At 53.6% G+C, this 20,559-nt stretch overlaps 1 protein-coding gene across 1 annotated transcript in view; it reads right to left on the bottom strand.

Annotated features, from left to right (window-relative positions):
• Nucleotides 1–5,186: 5,186 nt before the first annotated feature.
• LOC131924265 (cholesterol 24-hydroxylase) overlaps nucleotides 5,187–20,559 on the bottom strand; it is a 29,154-nt gene continuing 13,781 nt past the window's right edge. Inside the window, exons 6-15 of the mRNA XM_059279537.1 lie at nucleotides 15,944–16,082; nucleotides 15,131–15,241; nucleotides 14,184–14,334; nucleotides 13,947–14,009; nucleotides 11,646–11,718; nucleotides 9,372–9,456; nucleotides 8,732–8,842; nucleotides 6,808–6,896; nucleotides 6,183–6,249; nucleotides 5,187–5,898 (exon numbers count right to left, since the gene is read on the bottom strand). Coding sequence (XP_059135520.1) covers nucleotides 5,728–5,898; nucleotides 6,183–6,249; nucleotides 6,808–6,896; nucleotides 8,732–8,842; nucleotides 9,372–9,456; nucleotides 11,646–11,718; nucleotides 13,947–14,009; nucleotides 14,184–14,334; nucleotides 15,131–15,241; nucleotides 15,944–16,082 — 1,060 coding nt within the window. The 3' untranslated portion in view covers nucleotides 5,187–5,727. The remainder of the gene's footprint in view (nucleotides 5,899–6,182; nucleotides 6,250–6,807; nucleotides 6,897–8,731; nucleotides 8,843–9,371; nucleotides 9,457–11,645; nucleotides 11,719–13,946; nucleotides 14,010–14,183; nucleotides 14,335–15,130; nucleotides 15,242–15,943; nucleotides 16,083–20,559) is intronic.

Here is a 20,559-nt window from a genome sequence, read left to right as displayed (position 1 = left end):
GTACCAGGAGGCATGCAGAGCATGGCCACACTTGTCATTTCCTTCTGCTTTCCAGACAGCCACATCAGGTCCATGTCACAGGCAGGGTTAAGTGACCCTGAAGGGAAACCAGCCTTCTAGGGGTGTAACCGGGATCTGGAGCCAGGCTGTCTGTCTCCAAGGCATAGGAAGCCTTGCCTTTGTTTAGCCAAGAGCACCCATACTCTGGACACGCACAGGGTGCACTCAGCTCTACATGTGTTGGGGAGCTGCGTGAAGTGAGGGAGCTCCCTACAGGGGAAGTAAGGTGACTCCTGTGCTCACACAGGAAACATACGGTTGAGAGAACACATTGCCCCAAGCACTTAGTATGTGCTTGCTGTATGCTTGACTAAGATTCAACTCAGTCCTCTCCTGGTTCCCAAAAGGCAGTGGGTAGTCCTAGTGTAGGACCAGGGCTCCCAGGGGTATCCCCCCAGTGTTGTGCTTCCTGGCCCCCTGGGATCTGGGGTCATTCCAGTTGTGGGACACACAGGAAGTGAAGCAGGTTCAAGCGAAAGGAGTATGGGGGGGATCCGGGAATGAACTCAATCAGAGAGACCCGGGATGCTTTCACGCTCCTCCTGAAAGAATTGTCTGGCTACAACATCCATTCCAGGAATGTGCGCCAGCAGGGGCAAAGGAAAGAGGTGGCAGTCCCCAGCAGGACAGTGGCAGGGGCTGCCGAGGTGCTACAAGGAGCCTCCTGCCTCCTTCTCTGGAGCCGCCCCACCCAGAGGGACAGCCCAGTATCAGCTCCTGTGTCCAGGCCACTTCCCCTTCCTGTCCTTGGCCCCGAGTCCCTTCCTGTTCTCTTTATTGTGGGAACATGTGTGAGGAGAAAAAAAAAAACAAAAAACAAAACTTGATTCTCTTGTCCTTGAGATCATAATAGCAGCGAATGAACCCACTACATTTATAAGAATTTGTAGACAGGTGGGTGGGCATGTGTGTATAGCCGTTTGGTAGTGGGCCTACGAAGTGTGTATGTGACAATGTGGGTATGTGCTCCCATGTGAGCATGTACACATGCACATACATGTGCCTTATATGCATAGATGTGTCTATGTATGTGAGGCAAGCATTTGCACATGTGCCGTCAGGCTTCTGCCAGCTCGTGCTGAAGTTGACTATCTCCAGCTCACCAGCACCTGGTGCCAATTCCAAGAACTGCTGGTGGGGGTCACGGCATGGTGGCCACTACCAAGGCTCTAACAAGGCCTTGTGCAGTCGCCCAAGGACCCAGACTGCTGCAGGTGGCAGGCCTGAGGTCAGGAGGGCAGGGCAGGTGGTCAGGGAATCCTACGGGGAACTGTTTAGCAGAAACCTAGCAAAGGATCAGGGGTATGGGTGTGCAGGAGAAGGGCCTGGTATAAGAGCAAGCTCATGGCACTGGCAAGAGACCAGCAGGTAGGATGAGAGATGTTTGCAGGAGCTGGGGCCTTTAGAAGAGAATAGGGAATGGAAGGTCACCTATTTACTGGACACCAGTGGGGCCTAGCCCTGAGCCTGAAGTCGGGGTGACATGGTCATAGAGAAGGTCCACTTCCTATCCCTCTACCCTGCTACACTCACTTTCCCCAGGTCACCTGGCCCGGCCTTGGGTGTCCAGCATCTCCTCTTTGCTGGAGACATCCTTCTCTCTCAACCTTGGGTAGGAGAATATACAGCCTCCCCTAGGACCTCAGTGGGCGGAACTTGAAGGCTGGTGCATGTCTACACCAAAAAGAACTGTGCTTCCTGACCAGGTGGCCTTGTCGAGGAGGCCCGACCTCTGTGTGTAGGCTGAGCATGGAAGGCAGGCTGTTTGGACAAGGCCTGGCTCAGGGAAGTGCTCTCACGTGTTCCACCAACTCTGATTAGAACAGACACCTCCTCCAGCAAGGATAAGATCAGACACACCCAGCTGCACACAGCCTGAGACACACAGAACACACACACACACACACACACACACACACACACACACTCATATACACACCTGTGTGCTCCAGCACAGTCTGGAATTTAATTCTGCACACCCAGCCCCTCTGGTCCAGCCCAGGCACATAAGTAAAACACTCCCTGGGCAGCCTCCAGGCTCCAGGCCAGGAGAGAGGCCGGGCAGGATGGTCCAGCTGCTTTAGCATCCCTGGGTAGGAGAAGCAGAGGGGGCTCCCACATCTGGCTTAGGGCCCTAAGAACCTTACCTTGTAGCAGCAGGAAAGGCTCACGGGAGGGCTTCCCATCCTTGGGTCTGCAACTGGGGCAAGGCCAGTGGACACTGAGGCCCCCACCCTGCCTTGGGCCTTATGACAGGGAAAACCTCCTTAAGCTGTGTCCACAGAACTGGGCCCTCATACGTATTCCAGGAAGCTGAACCCAAACATGCCACTGTAAGTAGTGCTCATCAGGCCATCAAGGCTGCCTCTACCATTGCCCTCCCTGGGGTCTCTCACACAGAGACAGGCCCTTGCCCTGGTACAAGGGCCAGCAAAGGGCTTGGTCACAGACTCTGCTCTTGGATTAAACCCCCAGCTAAGGCCTGAAGATGGAGTGGGAGACAGAAATGGGTCCCTTGACTCCCACCCATCCCCATCCAGGATAGACTCTGGAACCTGGCTGGCCACCTAGACGGATAAGATGCTCCTGTTGAAGCTGTCCCCCACTCTTACCCCTGCCAAGCTCCCTTTGGGGCAGCTGGGAACTGAACCCAGCAAAGTGGGTGTTTCCCCATGAGCCAGCACCCGGTGGAACCCCCAACCTCCTTTAAGACTCCACTCTCTCAGAGGATCAAAACCTACCCCTTACCCCAGGTAGTAAGAATTCCCAGCATGCCTCCTGCTGGGGTAGCTACTCTGCTTGGGAGCTGGAGCAACCCACTGTTAAAGGGTCTCAAGGTGTGGGGGAAATTAGAGTATAAACTGCCTACCTGAGTGTGAATACTAGAAGCTTCCTGCCAGGGGAGAATATGGATTCAGAGCGCATGCCCTCCCACATTCTTGTGTCCAAGTTTACAAAGGAGGGAACACCATTGCCTAGAGGCAGGCAAGGAGGAAGCAACACTCCAGAGCCCTGGGGAGGGCATCTCAAGCAGTGTGAGAGAGCCTGCACTCAGCCCCCTCCCATTCATGCATTTCTGGCCAGTGATCCCGTCTGCGGCCTCTGAGTTCCAGCTGGCTCTTGACGTAAGGTTTTCCCCTTTCCAGCATCCCACAGTCCAGGTCCATCTCTAGGAAAGGTATTGAAAATTGAGGGCCAGGTTGTTGACCAGCAGAACACTGACCTGGCACCTTCCAACCCCAAGCCCCCAGCAGGGTGTGGAAGGCTCAGAGCACCCTGCCATAATGGGTGAGCAGGTCATCCCAGAGCTGCTCCAGGGTGCCCTCATGTGGCTCCTCTGGGGACTGCAAGTCTTTCCTAAGCCTGGCCTTTCCTACTAGGAGCTAGCAATAAAGATGTTAATAATGGCCAGAGGGAAGGGATTCACAGGCTCTGTGCCACACGTCACTCCATGCATGAACTCGCCAAACTGGTCCACCAGCCCAGAGAAGTGAGTCCTGCTAGCTGTCCTCCATTTTGAAGGAGGAAACAGAAGTCTAAGCTTCAAAGCCAATGACAAGGAGGGGTCAGGATTTGACCTCCGCATGACTGAGGTCCCGCCCCTCAGACAGTCCACTGTGTGGTAGGGTGTGGCTCAGGAGGTCTGGGCATTGGTGGGGGTGGGGTGGCAGGGGGCCCTTCCTGACCTTTATCTCTCCTTCCTTTAGGTTCCAGCACAACGATCTAACTCAGGCCTGCAGTAACAGGCCACTAGGCATGAAGGGCCATGAGCGTGTCCTGACTCCATTATGACTGTGACCCTGACTTTTCCATTTCTGTCCCCTGGGAGGATTTGGGGCAATAAGGATGTGAAGACTCAGGCTCAGAAATTACCAGTCCAAATCAGAGGATGCTAACACAGGCAAATTGACACTTCTGGAAAAGAGCGGATTCTCCAAGTGAGGCCAGGTTGTGCCCCTACAGTGCTGAGGTGCAGTGACCTGTGACCCTTTCAGGTGGGTGAGGAGGGAGATGCTGTCCTGTGGGGTCAGGCCCAGCCGTGGCAGAAAACGGGGCTGGCATGCATGGAGCAGGTGGCTGGTGAACTTGAGAGGTGCCCTGGGCAGGGTGGAGGAGTCGTGGCAGGTCAGGGCTGAGGACAACATGAGAGAGAGTACCCTGGGAAGGGCCTTGGAAAGGGCTGATGGGGGCGGTGACAAGTCAGGGATGGCTTTGCCTGTAAAACAGAGGCCAAGGCTGGCTATTCCCAGTGAGTGGCGATTCTGGTCCGGGTACCTGAAAGAGAGAGACAGCAGAGGAAGGGCAGCAGGAACCTGGCCTGCAGCTCTAGGGGTGTCCCCAATGCTCTGCCGAGACCAAAGTCCTTGTACAGGGCAGCCTGGGCTGGGGCAGGGACAGGCCAGGGACCCAGGTACATACTCCCCTGTTTCCAGCTGCACCCCAGGTCCCAAATGTACAGAGCAAATCACTGCCTCCCTTAGCCTTGGTCTGTTTCTTGGGAAGCTTCTGAGAGCCACTGTTAAGACTGCCAAGGACCACGAGAGGCAATGTATGAGGAAGGTTCTCACAGGTCTACACCTCCCTGGCATGCAAAAGGGGCCTTGATTGGGTGAGGGCAGTTTGTCTCTGACACTGGCTCCCAGTGGAGGAGGAGGAGCTGGGACCATGCCCCCTGGACTGGCAGCCTATAAAAAGAAGGGCTTCCTCTTTCTTGAGGTCTGACACACTCCCAAACCTCAGGGCTGCCAACAGCCGCCTCTGGCTAGGTCAGTAGGTGCAACACTGTGCCCACAGGTGTGAGGTAGGTATGGATGCCCACCTCAACCACAAGGACCAGCCCCCTCCACACCAGTCTCAAATCAAGCTCTCGATGCCGGGAACTCTCCTGTAATCCCAGAGCACTCAGCGCCCTGCTGCACAGACTCTACCCATAGGGAACTGGTTTCTGCTAAAGCAGGGCCCTTCTGGTAACAGGCAGGCTTCTCGCACAGTGGTATTGTCTGGGCCTCTCTAGGGCCGTTCCTAAGCAGGCAGCTTCCGGGGCTGTACCAGCCCCCAGGGATCAACCTCATCACCCCACCCTGCACCCAGAAGAAAGAGAGCTCTGTGGCCTGGGTGGCCATTCATTCATGCAGTCAACACACATTTATTGGGCATCGACTCTGTTCCAGACCCTAGTTAGCAACAGGGGCCTCAGAGACGAAGTGCACACAGACCCTGCCCTGTGGCACTCACAGCCTGGCAGGGCAGCTGGTCACATGAGCAGACATTCACAATACAGTGTGGTCAGTGTGTTAGAGGTAGCACAAGTGACCGAGGGAGCACAGAGGAGCGACCCTGGCCCGGCCGTGGGTAGCAAGGAGGGCTTCCTGGGGGATGTGTCACTTGAAGATTTTAGGGAGTGTGCAAGAGTTAGGGTGTCTCTTTTGAGGGTGTGGCCAGTGCAGAAGTTCAGAGGATAGACGACGGTGGCGGTGGTGGTGGTAGAGGCTGGGAGTCAGGCAGAGCCCACCAGAAAGGGCTGAAAAGCCAGCAGATGACAGGAAGCACTGGGGGTGTGAAGCAGGCGAGGGTACAGGCCCGCCAGGAGCCATCATGGAAGGTGGCAGAAGGGTCAGGGGTGCCAGTGGGTAGCCACGGCCCGAGGAGTCTGACCCTACCCAGGGCTCAGCAGGGTGGGGGTGGGGGTGCAGGCTGCCAGCCCCGGGGCCTCAGGGTGCACAGCACTGGGTCCAGTGGCTTCAGTGTAGCCTGCTCTTGCAGTCCAAAGCGCTGCCCAGGCACCAGCCGGAACTCAAGCCTCTGAAGCAGCTTGGCCATAACGACCTTCACCTCCATCTGTAGGGGCAGGGCATGGGAGGAAGGGAGGGAAGAGAGGGAGGGAAGGAGGGGAGCAGAGGAAGGAAAGAGGGGGGCATGAAGGAAGGGTGGGAGATGGGGAGGCAGTGGAGACACATGAAGGGAGGAAAGGGAGGAGAGAGAGGCCGGGGAGAAACACAAATGTGTAGGCTCTCCTTTCTCGCTCTCCTGTCGGGCATGCTCAGCCTCACCCCAACCCCCACCCCCGCACAGCCCCCACCCTGCGGTCATTTCTTGGAGACCCCAGGCCCTACATCTCCTACCTGAGCAAACTGCTGCCCGATGCAGGAGCGGTGGCCCAGGGAAAAGGGGAAGTAGGTGAACCGTGGCCTGCAGGAGAGAGACCCTTCCGGGTCAGCACACGGAGCAGGGTGTCCCCACAACCGTCCCCTCCTATGACCAGGTTAGGGCCAGGAGCAGAGCCACCTTCAGCAAACTGCTGAGCTCTGCCCCTGGACAGATGATGGTTAGCGGTAATCATCTACTTGGCAGAACCAGAAGCTGAGAGGAGGCATTAGCTGAGTGGGAAGGCCCTCCCACTGCATGCAGCACCGTTCTTTGGGTAGGGCATCCTGGACTGCACAAGACGGGGAGAGCAAGGCAAGTACTGACATTAACACACCCTAGCCTCTCTGCCTCTGGGCCAAATAAACCACACGCTAGCTAGCTGCCTCGAGATTTTTCCCCCTTGAGTCAATTTTGTCTGAGTATCTATCATGGCAACAGAAAAGGAACTTAAGACAGCAAGTGACTCAGTGTCCCTGAGCTATGATGTCCCCCACAGCCCCCTCCCAGGGTTCTGGAGGAATGGATTCTGTGGGTGCAGGTAGCTCAGCCCAGAAGCCTTCTCTCACAGACCTCATCATGGCAGCTCACGGAGGGACTTACTTGGGCGCTCCAGGGCTGAAGCGGTCGGGGTTGAAGGTCAGTGGGTCTTCAAAGTAGGTGTCCATCCTCCCCATGACATAGGTGCTGAACTGCCAGGCAAAGGGGCTGGTGTCTCTGGTCCCCAGGGTGTTCTCCTTGCACCTCCCAACCCGCTGCAGACCCCTCCCCTTGGTTGATGTGGAACAAGCCCCTTTCTATCAATTTAGAGAGGTGTGACATTCCACTGACCCCCTGGAAAAACCTCAAAGAGGAAGAGGAGGACACTGTGATACACCATTATCCTCAGGATGTGCTGGACCATCCCATGCCTGGCACAGCCCTGGGGGCAGCCACAGTGACCCCTGTTTTATAGATGAGGTAACAGGGCTCAGAGGCTTACCTGAAGTCACCCAGCAACTAAGTGGCCACAGACTGAGGCCTGGTGCTGGGAGGCACCTTCCTCCTGATCACTGGAGGCTGACCCCTCCTTCACCTCAAGCTCACTCCAGCCTTCAGGGCAGAAGCTGGGGAAACAGCTGCCCAACCTGACCTCACTGTGCCTCCTGAGAGAGCTGGTACACCCTCTATGCCCTGGGTCTTCGTGGGCTAGGTGTCCAGCCCCAGAAAAGCCCCTAACTGGGCTATGGGCACTGGCCACGCTGGGCCTGCCCACCTCACTTCCCTGTGAGAACAGCAGGCTGGAGCTGAACTGTGAAAATGAGGGGCAGCAGGAGGCAAGGTGAGGAGCCGGGGGATCTACTGTGAACCAGGGTATTTGCTGGGCATTATCTCATGCACATGAATAGACTGGCTTTGGTACCTGCCACCGAATACCATGCAAGGATGAGCCCGGCTCACAGGAACCTGAGGCTAAGGCAGGGGTGATCAGGGAGCTGGGGAGAGGCCTCCTCTGTACATCAAAGCCTTGAGTGCACCCTTATCCTGCTTTGCTACTCATTCTGTCCCTACTTATGAACAGTTCTGCTGTGCCTGTGGCTGCCTCTGTCAGCCCTGGCGGGGACAGCATCTGGGCATTGAGTGGACACACCCACTCAGGATCCATCCACATCCACAGACAGAGCAAGGCCATGACAAGCGCTAAACTAAGGATAGTGACCACTCCTGGGAAGGACAGTGATCAGTCCTGGGAGTGGGCGAGTGCATGCAGAGATGGGTGAGCTCAGTGAGTGAGTGAAACACACACCGCAGAACTGCACACGGTCCAGCTGGGTACAACAGGTCGAGGGCAGCAGGAGGAGAACAGCAGTGGAGGAGGGGCATAAGGAAGGAGAAGAGCTAATGGGGGGGGCGCTCAAAGACTGGGGAGATGGCCAGTGGTTAAAGCACTTGCTATGTAAGCATGAGGGCCAGAGGTCAGAGCAGCGAAGCCCACTTAAAATGCTGTGTGAGCACGGCTGCCCTGCTGCAACTCCAGACAAACTCCCCAGAGCAGGCTGGCCAGAGACTAGCCATACCTGCAAGCTTTGGGTTCGGTTGAGAGACCCGACTCAATGAGTTAGGTGGAAAAGGGATTGAGTGTGATTCTTGACATCTATCCCCAGCTTCCACATCCATGAGCACCCATATGCACGCATACATCTCACACACGTGCAGATACACCACACACACACACACACTAGAGTCACGGATGACTCCAAGAACATTCCATATCTCCCTCCTGCCAGCTCTGGAGCCCCAGGAAACTGACTAAGGCCCAGTGTCTGCAGCTGCATATGGAGCATTTCCTTTCTAGACCTGTTTGCTGGGCATGTGAAAGGGAGAAGAGGACCTGGCAGGGTCACAGGGACACTCGCGCAACCACAGGGCAGCCAGGAAAGTGGGTGTCATCATGGTAACAGGCTCATGGCTTCCCTGCCCTCAGGGACAGTCCCAAATTGGCCACCCTGGGAACAAACAGGCCAGCCTGCCTGAGGGCCCCACGCACCAGGAGAGGAGTGTTGCCGGGGACTCTGACCCCATCGATCAAGGTCTCCTCCTCCAGCAGGCGGAAGGTGCCCCATGCTGGTGGGTACAGCCTCAGAGACTCTTTGAGGACCTACAGAGGACATGTAAGAGGACGCAGGAACTCAGGAGACCCAAGGCAGTAGCTGTGCGCTCTGTTCCCATCCCATTGCTACTGAGCACACCCCCGTTCCAGGATGACCCAGATTCCCAGAATATCACCCTTGCCGTTGTGTCCAACGCCTCATGTGACCAAAGGAGAAACTGAGGCCCAATGGAGAAAGACACAGGGGCAGCACTGGGACCAGAAGGCAGGGACCCTCTCTTCCCAGAGGATGGCTGCCTGGGGCACAGCGGAGCCCTCTGCTTGGCTGAATGGGAGGAGCCTGCTGAGCCAGCTCCAAGGGGGAAAGCTTTGGAACCAGCCTTGCCTGGAGGTTCAATTTCAGCCCCGATTACTAAAGGGCCGCTTTCCAACCCTGGCTACATACTTGGGGGTGGGAGGACTTCTCCATCCTGCTGTTGAATCCAAGGGAGCTTTGGCTCCAAGGAGGGCCCAGCGAGGCAGCAGGCCTGACTGACGGCCCACACCTCCCCACAGGCGTCTCACCCACACTGCACACCTGGGACAGGTACTGTAGTCTCCCCAGGTCCTCGTAGTCCAGGTGCCTCTTGGAACCGACCACCTCATCCACCTCGGCCTGCAGCCTGCCAGGTAAGACAGAGAACTCACCTCTGGAGAGAAACCTCTGCTCTTTAAAGCAATGGGCGGAAGGAGGGTAAAGAGCGGGGCACGCGGTTCCCACCAGCACACACTGCCTCTCCCCTTGGGACAGGCAGCGGCATCCCAGCCCGGCCACATCTAAGAGCAAATAGAATCCAGTCCCTGGATCCTTAAAATATCCACCATTGTTTCTTGCTCAGATGGAAGGAACATGCCCCCACACAGCCCTTCACAGAGGATGCCCACCCAGTGGACTGGCAGCAGCCACAAACGGAAACACCAGCAAGAATGGTGCAGGGAGGCTGAAGCCTCAGATGGATCTGGACCACTTCACACCCCTCAGGATGGCGGTGAGTGAAAAGTGAGTAAATTTTCAAGACCTGAAAATAACAAATAACGTGGAGCCAAGGACAGTCTGGGATACGGGTGTAGCATGGGTGAGGACAGAAAGCTGTGTAGCTACCGTAGGAAGCAGGGTGGTAGGCTCCCCACAAAATTAAAATCAGAATTATGCTCTGGTAATTCTACCTCAGGGTGGAAACCCACAAGCTCTGAAGACAGCAACTGAAGATGCAGCTGCATGCTCACAGTCACCACAGATGATGCAGCTGCATGCCCACAGTCACCGCAGCTGATGCAGCTGCATGCCCACAGTCACCGCGGCTGATGCAGCTGCATGCCCATAGTCACCGTGGCTGATGCAGCTGCATGCCCATAGTCACCGCAGCTGGTGGGCAGTGAACAAGGGACAGAAGCTGCCCAAATGTCACCCTGTCCAAAGAAGCCAAGGTCCCTTCACCCCCACGATGGGGCCAGAGCTAGACTTTTAAAAGAAGGAAGGCAGTTCTAACCTGGACTCCAACATGCCTGAGCCTCGAGGACTCCATGCTGAGTTAACATAACCTAGGCACAGACAGACACACAGGCACAGACAGACACATGCTGTCTGATGTAGCTCTTGCCAGGCACCTAGACAGATCAGAAAACTGAAGGCCGGGAAGGTGCAGCTGCTTAATGGGGCAGAGTTTTGAGGTGGGAGATGGAAAGGCCCCAGGATCGGGTGGTAGCCAGGCTTGCTCCACGGTGTCAGTGCACTCAGTGTCCTTGGGCTTTGAGTTTAAAAACAGCTCAAATGTGGCACATTTTCCCAGTATCCGGGATGGAACCTGGGCCTTGGGTATGCTAGGCAAGTGCTCTGCCACTGAGCAACACCCCAATCTGCCTCCAAGTGCATATTTCTAACACATCTATATGCACATGTATTAATACATAGTATTTATTTAAAATCCAAATCTATTTTTTTAAATTTTGTGTGTACTGGTATTTTGCCTGCATGTATGTGTACCACATGCATGCAATGCCTGTGGAGGCCAGGAGAGGGCACTGGATCCCCTGGAACTAGAATTATAAATGTTTTTGAGCCACCATGTGGGTGCTGGAAATCAGACCTGGGTCCTCTGGAAAAGCAGTCAGCACTCTTAATCACCGAACCATTTCTCCAGCTCCCAACAAGCTATATTATACTCTCATGCCATCTCTCACTTCTACCCTTCACGCTGGTGGCCATCCATGCTTATATAACAGGCTTGTTCCCCTTCCCAAGAGTTCCACAGCATCTTGCATGGCCAGGGGCTCTGAGCTTGGTTCTGTCTGCTCTCTGACACTCCTGAGGGTGCCTATCTGCAAAGGAAGCCAGCTAGGATCTGACCAGCTCAGGCACTGTATCCCATCCCCTAAACCCCACTGCCCTCCTTGGTCCCACCACCTAAAGGGCTGGTGGTCAGCCACAGCTGGGATGCTCTGTGCACTGTGGGCAGGATGGGACCACAGTTCTTGCCAGCCTGCAGCTCTTGGTATCGTGGCAAACAAAGACTCAGAGCCAACAGTCCTTGGAGAAAATATTGTCAAGCTAGAGCAATGGGGGTAGAGTGGGGTGGAGGGGCAGGGTGATGGCTACGTCAAGGATCCCAGATGGCTTTTCCAGAGGAGTGTGGACATGTTCTCCAGGGGAAAGCCGAGAATAGGGCCTGTAGGCCAGGAAAGAAGCACAAAGGCCTTGGGGTAAAGGAAAGCAAGGCCCACTGGAGAGTTCCAGCCACAGCATGTGGGGACAGGCAGCCCTTGGAAAGACATCAGGGAAGCCCTTTGCCAGTCCCAAGGGCAGCATTCATACCTTGCCACGATCTCCGGCTGGCGAGACAGCTCCATCACCGTGAATGCCAGGTGGTTGGCAGAAGTCTCATGACCTGAAGGAGGAAGGAGGGTCACTGGTCTGGGTGGCGCTGCAGGGGCTGCCTACCCCCTGCCCTGTGATCCCAGGTTCTTGGGAGCATCTGAGACTCCACCTCTTCCCTCCTCCACAGCTGTGATATGAAAGAGACAGTCAGTCTGTCTGTCTGTCTTTGCATCCCCTCTGCTGGCCAGTAGCTGAGTAAGCCTGCCCCATGCCTCCACTTAGATGCTGTGAAAGCCACTCCTTCCATCCTCTGCACAGCTGTGCCCATTTTACAGAAAAGAAGGCCAAAGGGATGTACATGGTGGTGCACACCTTTCATCCCAGCACTTAGGAGGCAGAGGCAGGAGGATCTCTCTGAGTTTGAGGTCATCCTGGTCTACAGAGTGTCTCAAAAAAAATGAAGCAAACAAAAACTTGAAGTTGAAAGTGTTGGAGCTCAAGGCCCTGACCGGGCCTCTGTGTACCTAGCAAAGCTTTCTGCAACCTCTGAGGTCCAAGAAGGGGGTGCCCCTCCAGTCACAGGGACTGATAGGAGACCTCCCCAACCAAAGGCCAGGGGTTCTTTCAGAAAAGCTAGGTCATGAAGGATGCCATCAAGTCGACAGGGTCAAAACCCTCCAAGGATGACTTGGCTGGGGGGAGGGAGGGGTACTGAGTCACATGAATGCACTTGAGAGGGGCAAGTAATTCAGCAGGTAGCCACCAGTGACCAGCCACACCATCTCACAGCCAGCTGGCACAGGGAGGTGAGGCCACCTGCTCTTAGGGTCTCTCAGTCAGGACAGCCCTAGGCTGCCTGAGCTGGACAGCAGAGCTCTCCTCATGGCCCCCCGGCTCCACATAGGCCAAGGCTAGGTCTGAGCTGTGAGGTCAGGAAGGACTGCTCAGTCCTCACTGGGAGACAGGTGGGAGTGTGGGTAGCACAGCAGCCCCTGCTTGCAAAGGGAGAAAACAAAGTTCAGGCTCTCCAGGAGTTCCACTCTGGCCCTGGCTCCCAGGGACAGAAAGATCTGCCATCCATTCAGAGGTAATTTTATTTTCACTTTTCTTTCTTTTCTGTGTGCAAGTGGGGAAATACACATTCACAGGAGTGCATATGAATGTGTGTGCACGTGCTGACACATTCACAGGGGTGCACAGGCATATGTGTATGTACTAACATGTCCATAGGTGTGCACATGCATACTTGTGTGCATTTACACAGAGACCAGATGTCAACTTAGGAGTCATTCCTTGGGAGCCAGCCCTCACCTTGTTTTGAGACAGGGTCTCTCCCTGACTGGAGCTCACTGATTAGGTAGTTAGCTGGCTGGCCAGTGAGCCCCAGGGATCCCCGTCTCCACTCCCTACACAGAGATCACAGCTGTATGTCACTGCATCCAGCCTTTTGATGTGAATGCTGTAGCCAAACTCAGTCCCTGATGCTCACATAGCAAGCAGCTTACCACCTGAGCTATCCCCAGTCATCAGAGATGCTTTTGACCCCATGTGGGCATGGTACCCTATAGTCCAGCTCTGACACGGTCTCTGCATGGGCTTCTGCCCACTGGACACATCCCATCCATGTGGCAAAACGTGTCTGTCCACTTCTGCCACGGGACCATGACTTGCTCCACCTCTCATAGCCTGTGTCCTTCCAGCACCCAACACTCATTCATCTTGTCCCATCTGCGGGGATCTCTGCTGCACAGGGCCATGGGAGTGTCCACACCACACAGCCTCACTACTGTGGAGCAGAGAATCCTTATTGTGGGGGAGACAGCCCTCACCAAATCAACTTGGGTAAATACAGCCTCACACATGAGGAGCAGCCAGCAGGAGGCAGGCTCTGGACATGGGGATGGTTTCCACTTGGGCCTACTGTGCTCAGTGGGCAATTGCTGAGGACTTCCTGAAGAGGAAGCACCTGCCAGATTGCTGGGGGCGAGGAGAGGCTTTCTAGGTGAGCAATAATACTAAGGAGATGAGCAAGGAATGTTCTTGGCACACATTCAGTACCAAGCTAACGAATCTGAATAAACCTGAAATGAGAGAACCCTAAATTTACAGCCAAGCTTTCCTGAGCCAAAGAAGCCAGCTTCCCCAACAGCCCAGTCAACAGGTAGGTCACAAGGACAACAAGCAGACAGGCTCCCTTCCCCTGGGACCTGAGCTAGGCTCAGACAACCTCTGAACTCAATCAGGGTTAAGGTACCTGGAGCAAAGCTTGGGTACCTTACCATACCACAAGCTACGCACCCGCTATGAAGAAGGTAACAAAGTTGTCCAGGAGGACCTCGTCGTCCTGGGCTCCCTCTTCAGCTGAAAGGCAAGGACACGCTCAGCCCCACGGCAGCCCTGGCTCCCAGGCCCCTGGCTCATGGAGCACCATTTTCTCTGAAGCCAGAGGCAGAGCCAACGGTGAGGAGCGTTGGATGGTGGGACAGGAGCACCCCCCGCCCACCGGGCCCTGCTCCTGGGTACCCCAGCCCGCACCTTTGAGAATCTGCGTGAGGATGTCGGCGGGCACGTCCTCACCCCGCTTCAGGGCCTCCCGGCGGCGCTGCACCCAATCCTTCCCCACCTGACGCAGCAGACGAATGCTCTCTCGGATTTCCCGCAGCTGCTTTCTCTTCCCTGGCATGAACTGAAGGAGAGCCCCAGCTCAAGGCAGCCCTTAAGGTCTGCAGTTCCCTCCCCAGCCCCCACCCGGAAATCCATACAGCAGCGTGCCGGGGAGAACGTGAGAAGATTCTAGAAAAGATCAAGCAGCCAGGCAGACCAGAACAAGATGACAGTGTCCAAGCATGAGCTTCCCCCTCCTGCACCAAATCCCTAGAAATGGTGGGAAGAGAGGCCCTTCTTCCTCCATGCAGCGCTGGGAAGAAAGGGCCCCTGAAGGAAGGGGACAGTTAGGGCTGCACCGGGAAGGAGAAGTCAGGGCCAGAGGGAAGTGAAGTAGAATCAATGGCTGAAAAGATGGGGCGGCGTTGGGGGCTGCAAGCTCAGAGACTGAAGGCCCCCAGGAACAGAAGGGAGCCCGGAGACTGGCTCAGGAATCACCTTTCCCCTTTCTTCTTCTTCATGTCTGGAATAAGGAAGTGATAGCTGGAGCTACAACAGCCATCTTATGACAATGAGGTGAGGTGCTGAGGGCAGTGGAACACAAAGAGGAGACTCCAGGAACATCTGACATGGTGAAGTCATCATAGCACCCTAGAATTCCTGCTTTGGGGATCGTTCAACACAAGACAAAAATTAACTCCTGACTTAAATTAAGCCACTTTGATTTTGTCCTTCTACTTAGGTAAAGCATGCAAATCTGGATTCAGAAGTCATTTTGGACACATTGGCACACAAAACCCATTCTGAAAGTCACTGAAGGAGGTAGTCAGCACACGCCCACAGCTGCAATGTGGTCGCCCGGGAAGAGCAGGCAGTACCTTCGCCAGGGTGTTACGGGACGCACTGATACCCTCCAGCATGACCTTCACTGCCTGGGACAGGGGTTTCTGGGCACCCAGGAGCATGCTGGTCTCCATGCCAAAAGCTGCCTGTGGAGAGAGAAAGCTGAAGTCAAGCATGGAGATGCAGGGCACATCCACAGAGACTGGCACATGCAGCTGGGGACCTCGGCCTTGTGCTCTGTCACACACATCTGACAGTGACCAGGAAGGGTCCGACCCCACGGGAAGTCCTGAAGATCAAGTGGACAGATTCTCCCTCCTCCCTGGCCCAATGCTGCTTCTCCCCAAGCTGCTGCCTTCCCCGGAGGCGCACACCCACACCGCAGTGCATTGTTCACACCCACACCGCAGTGCATTGTTCACACCCACACCACAGTGCACTGTTCACACCCACACAGCAGTGCACTGTTCACACCCACACCGCAGTGCACTGTTCGCACCAGAGACAAGCAGCTCTGTGCTGTCTGATGACCAAGTCTACTATGACCGGCCTAGCCATACCCCACCACGGTACAGAGGATAACAAAGACAGACAGGCCTCAAAGAATATCCACCTTTGCCTTGACCAGCTGAAGCCAGTCCCCATACTTCTGGGGGTTCATTTCTGGAGATGGAGTCAGAACCCCAATCTCATAATAGGTCACTTTGAATAACCAAGGAGATAAAATGTTTGAAAACTATGCAGAGCATAGAATGGGAACAGCTGAGTTACAGAAGGAAGAAGAGAGAAGGGGACCCTCAACCCCTGTGCCCCAGCCTTTCCTCCCGCCGGCCAGCACCACCCATTACCTTGGCCAGAATGTCGATGGTGGCACAGGTCAGCATGTCCTGCATGGACACCGGTGTCTGCCCGTCAGCCTTGGCTTCTAGAATTTCCACCAGCTGCTCTGCCTTCTCATTGAATGTCTCCATCAGGCTAACCAAGGAGCTGGGAAAGCAGTACAGGAGTCCCCTGGCTGGCCACCCTGTCCCCTGCACCCTGGCCCTGCCAGCCTCCCAAACTAATCCCAGACTGAGACTGTGGTTAGAGCAGCTGAACCCAGCCCTGCATGGACACTGTCCCTCTGCCCCCTACCCCCGTCTTAATGGTCTCATAGGTCCTCGGCCAATGTGATGCCCCACTCTGACTTCAAAGGGATACAACAGTGCTGAAATTCTGGGGTCCCCTACAGTCCTAGACACAGCTGCCCTGTCTCCCCTTCTGCCCCTGTTTGCTCTGTCTGTTCCCCTTACTTGTCTGTGCTAAGATACCATTTAAAGTCTTTGTTTTCCCATTTCACTCCTGTCCCTGAGCAACCACAGGACCCAAGTCTATGTGGAGATAAGACCCCCAGATGCCATCTGCAACTCAGCTCCCAAAGCTACTGCATTCTCTGCCCTGGCACATCCCCCAGGCCCAGAGTTTAGAAGGGTGTACGGAAGGATACACCCCAAACTCAAAATCAGCAACACAGAGGCAGGAAGGGAGGTGAACGGCACGTTTTCCATTACACACTTCTTTTAAAAAAAAAAAAAAAATTTATTTATTATGTATACAGTATGCCTGCATGTATCCCTGCAGGCCAGAAGAGGGCACCAGATCTCATTAGAAGTGGTTGTGAGCCACCATGTGGTTGCTGGGAATTGAACTCAGGACCTCTGGAAGAGCAATCGGTGCTCTTAACCACTGAGCCATCTCTCCAGCCCCCATTACACACTTCTTACCAAGAGAAAATGATGTTTATAATTAAGTGTTTAGTAGTAATCTGAGAAAAGTGTATGTGAGTAATTTTGTCCTGTTCTTTTAAGATGTATGTATGTTTAAGTGTATGAATGTTTTACCGTGTATGTAAGTGTGCCACACACATGCCAGGTGCCAGTAGAGGCAGAGAGGGCATCGGATCCCCTGGAAACTGGAGTTAGACAGCTACAAGCCATCATGTGGGTGCTGGTACTTGAGTGCGCACATGCACGTGGATACACTTGTGGAGATAACCAGGTCCTCTGCGAGAGCAGCAAGTGCTCTTAACCAACGAGCCACCTCTCCAGCTCCCTCTTTGTCCTGCATTCTTAATCTTGAAATTCATCTGGAAATTTGGAATTATTTCCAAATAGGAAGCTTTTTAAACATTAGCAAGGAAGTATGAAAGAGAAACAAAAAGAGCGCTTTTTCAATTAGGAAAGAAACTGCTCCGGAGCCTCATCTGCTTGCTGTGACTCTTCCCTGGCCGCTGCCTGCTGAGCGTCTTACCCTACAGTCAGCCTTCCTTGGAAGCACCTCTCAGTACCCTCCTGGACAACCTCAAAATCCTGGAAGCAACTGTTGCTCTTAGGTAAAAAAAAAAAAATCTACCCTAGGGAAGGGAGGGGGCAGACTCTGCCCCCTGCTGACTTCTGCCTGCAACAGCACCCTGCTTCAAAGAACAACACTCCAAGCCACTGTTGCGTACAAGTCCCTACACGGTCCTCCCTCCCATCAGCACCTGGATACCTGCCCAGCCTCCAGATGGTCCTCAGGACAGTCTCTCTCAAGCATCAATACATGCTCCTAATGCCTTGATTTCTCTTCATCTGCTCACACAGTCTGCAGGGATTCACTGAGTGGCTGTCCTTTTTTTTAGCAATCACAGTCTGGTGAACTATGTGGGCAGTGTGTGGCTGGCCAACACTGACTTTCTGGCCACCACTGTAAGCAGAACAAGTTGCTGCTGTACAGTCTCGGCCCTGTGGTCTTTTGTTTTAAGCATCTATTTATTAATTTACTGTGTGTGTGTGTGTGTGTGTGTGTGTGTGTGTGTGTGTGTGTCTGCATGTGCACAGCATACATGTACATGGGTGCACATGTGGAGGTAAGAGGATAACCTGTGGGAACTGGTTCTCTCCTTCCACCAAGTGGATCCCAGGAATCAGACTCAAGTTGCCAGGCTTGGCAGGCAAGTGCCTTTACTCATTGAGCCATCCTGCTGGCCCCAACACGCTAGTCTTTTCTGGGGAAAAAAACAAACAAACAAAAACTAGACAAAGCTCTTCTAGTAAAAGTAAAGTCTAGGAAGTAGAAAGTGTAAGTGTACTCTCACAGTTTTGTTTAAAGCATGTGGTGACATTCTGTGGGGATAACAGCGGAGACTGAGCTGCCAGTGGTTCCTGTAGTTCCTTTATTGGTGAGTTAGGACTTACTCAGTCTCTCAATGCTTGCACGGTCTCTTCCCTACAGCTTGATAACATAGGTGTTTACACAGAAACAGTCCTCTCTAAGGAAGCACCTTAACTTCTGGCCAGAGCTCCCAGAAATGCAAATGAACATCCTGCCACCAAACTGTCGCCTGGGAGGGCCAAGATGGCATCCTTGGTGCTGTGTGTCTTGGAACAGTGGACCTTTTTGTTCAGGGGGTAGGGGGTGTATGCATAGTGTATGTGCACAGGCATATGGGTGTGTGGGTGTGCCCATGCACATATGTGTGAGTATGTGAAGTCCTGAGGTTGGCATGGGTGTGGATGCAGGGTCTCTCACTGAATCCAGAGCTCATTGCTTGAGCTAGTCCAGCTTGCTAGCTTGCTCTGTGACTTCCTGCCACCATCTCCCAGGTACTGAGATTACAGGTGGGCCTCCACACCCACCCAGATTGGGGGCCTAAATTCTGTTCTACATGCTCTCATGGCAAGAACTTTACCTGCTAAGCCATTCCCCAGCCCCTCAAGATGTTTTTAAGTGCCTTGGAAAGCACAGAATGAAACAAAGTAGTAGTCAGACATGGGGTCCTCTTTGCTGCAAGGAGTCACACTGTCCTGCAGCTTTCTTTCTTTTTTTAACATTTATTGTGGAAGAAGCAACTTGCAGGAATTGGTTCTCTCCTTCTAACAAATGGGTCCAAGAATTGAACTTAAACTTGGTGGCAAGCATCTCTACCGGCTGAGCCATCCCACTGGTCCAATCCTGATGTCATGACTCTGGTTAGAACCATCTGGTTAGAATCAAAGTTCCCCTCACAACTGGGGGCTGGGACCACAACACTCAGCTTGCTTGTGTAAACTGCTCTCACTCTCCACTGTTATTCCTTTCCATCCTTACTTTGGCAGCTTTCCAGTAAGGTCCAGACTCTGCCAATTCCTCAGATCTCTCATGGGCATTCTTGGAGAGCTGTATGGGCACATAAGCTATGGACAGGGATTTCTCCTATTTCTGGGACTCATGATCTCGTGAGAGCAATGGGTGGGAGAAACAGTACTGCCTGGGTGTGGAAGGAGCCATGGTATGGGTAAGAGCTCACTCAGCCCTGGGGAGGAGGGATACCTCAGCTGGGTATCAAAACAGGCAACAGGAATCCCCTAGGGGAAGAAGCACAGTGAGATGGTGTAAACAAGAACACAGTAGCTCCAGGATGGGGTGGGAGCAAAAAGCTAGCAAGGCAGGGGCAAACTAGGGGTGAAGGGCTGACCTCCATCTTTCAATTGACAGTGAGTCACTAGAGGCTACCAAGCAGTGGGGGTTGGGGTAGGTCTGAGTTTTATTGACATCTGTCCCAGGCAGTGAGGGAGATGTATTGAAGGAAGAAGATGGGAGGCAGGGAGGTTATAGGAGAGGCTTGGAGGGCTCAGGAGGAAATGTTTACACAGAGCCCACAGATTATTCTCTAGACTCTAGAGTGACCCCTTGACTCTAAGCCCTAAACAAAGTTAACATGGCTATCTACAGGGCAGACCATCAGCATGCACCCTGCACGTGATTCTTGGAGGAAGGTGGAACGTCACTGTTTCTACAAGACAGACCCAAGCCTCATCACAAGGAGATCACAAACAATCCCAGGCTGAAGGACAGTGTGCCCAGCTGGCACTCAGGAGGCAGAGGCAGGCAGATCATCTGTGAGTTTGAGGCCATCCTGGTCTATATAATGAGTTCCAAAACAGTCAGAACTACATAGTGAGACCCTATCTCAGAAAAACAAAACAAAACAAACAAAAACAAAACCAAACAAACAAACAAACAAAAAACCCAAGGAAATGACATAAACCTATAAACACACATAGAATGAATGACTAGCATATATACGGATGGATGGATCCTATAGGCAAGTATCTGTGGGTTATAATTCATATATGTATATATATATGAATGCAGTTTGTTTGTTTGAGACAGAGTCTCAATATGTAGCCCAGGCTAACCTAGAACTTGTAGTCTTCCTGTCTCAATCTCCTAGGTGCTGGAGTTACAGGCATGCACCGCCATACCCAGCACAATAAACATGTATACACACAGACAGAGAACAAAATTACATATCAAATCATGGTTCTAACAAGTCAATATGAATAAAAGATGTTTTTCTATAAATTTGAAATTATATCAGAGTAAAACATTACCTCTCTCAGAATGTTAGACGCACACTCAGCATGCTACCCCATGACTACAAATGGTATTTATGACCAAGGGA

Source organism: Peromyscus eremicus, chromosome 14, assembly GCF_949786415.1.
Source record: "Peromyscus eremicus chromosome 14, PerEre_H2_v1, whole genome shotgun sequence".
NCBI lineage: Eukaryota > Metazoa > Chordata > Mammalia > Rodentia > Cricetidae > Peromyscus > Peromyscus eremicus.
The sequence above is the reverse complement of the archived record's forward strand: the minus strand, read 5'-3'. Positions and strand labels throughout refer to the sequence as shown.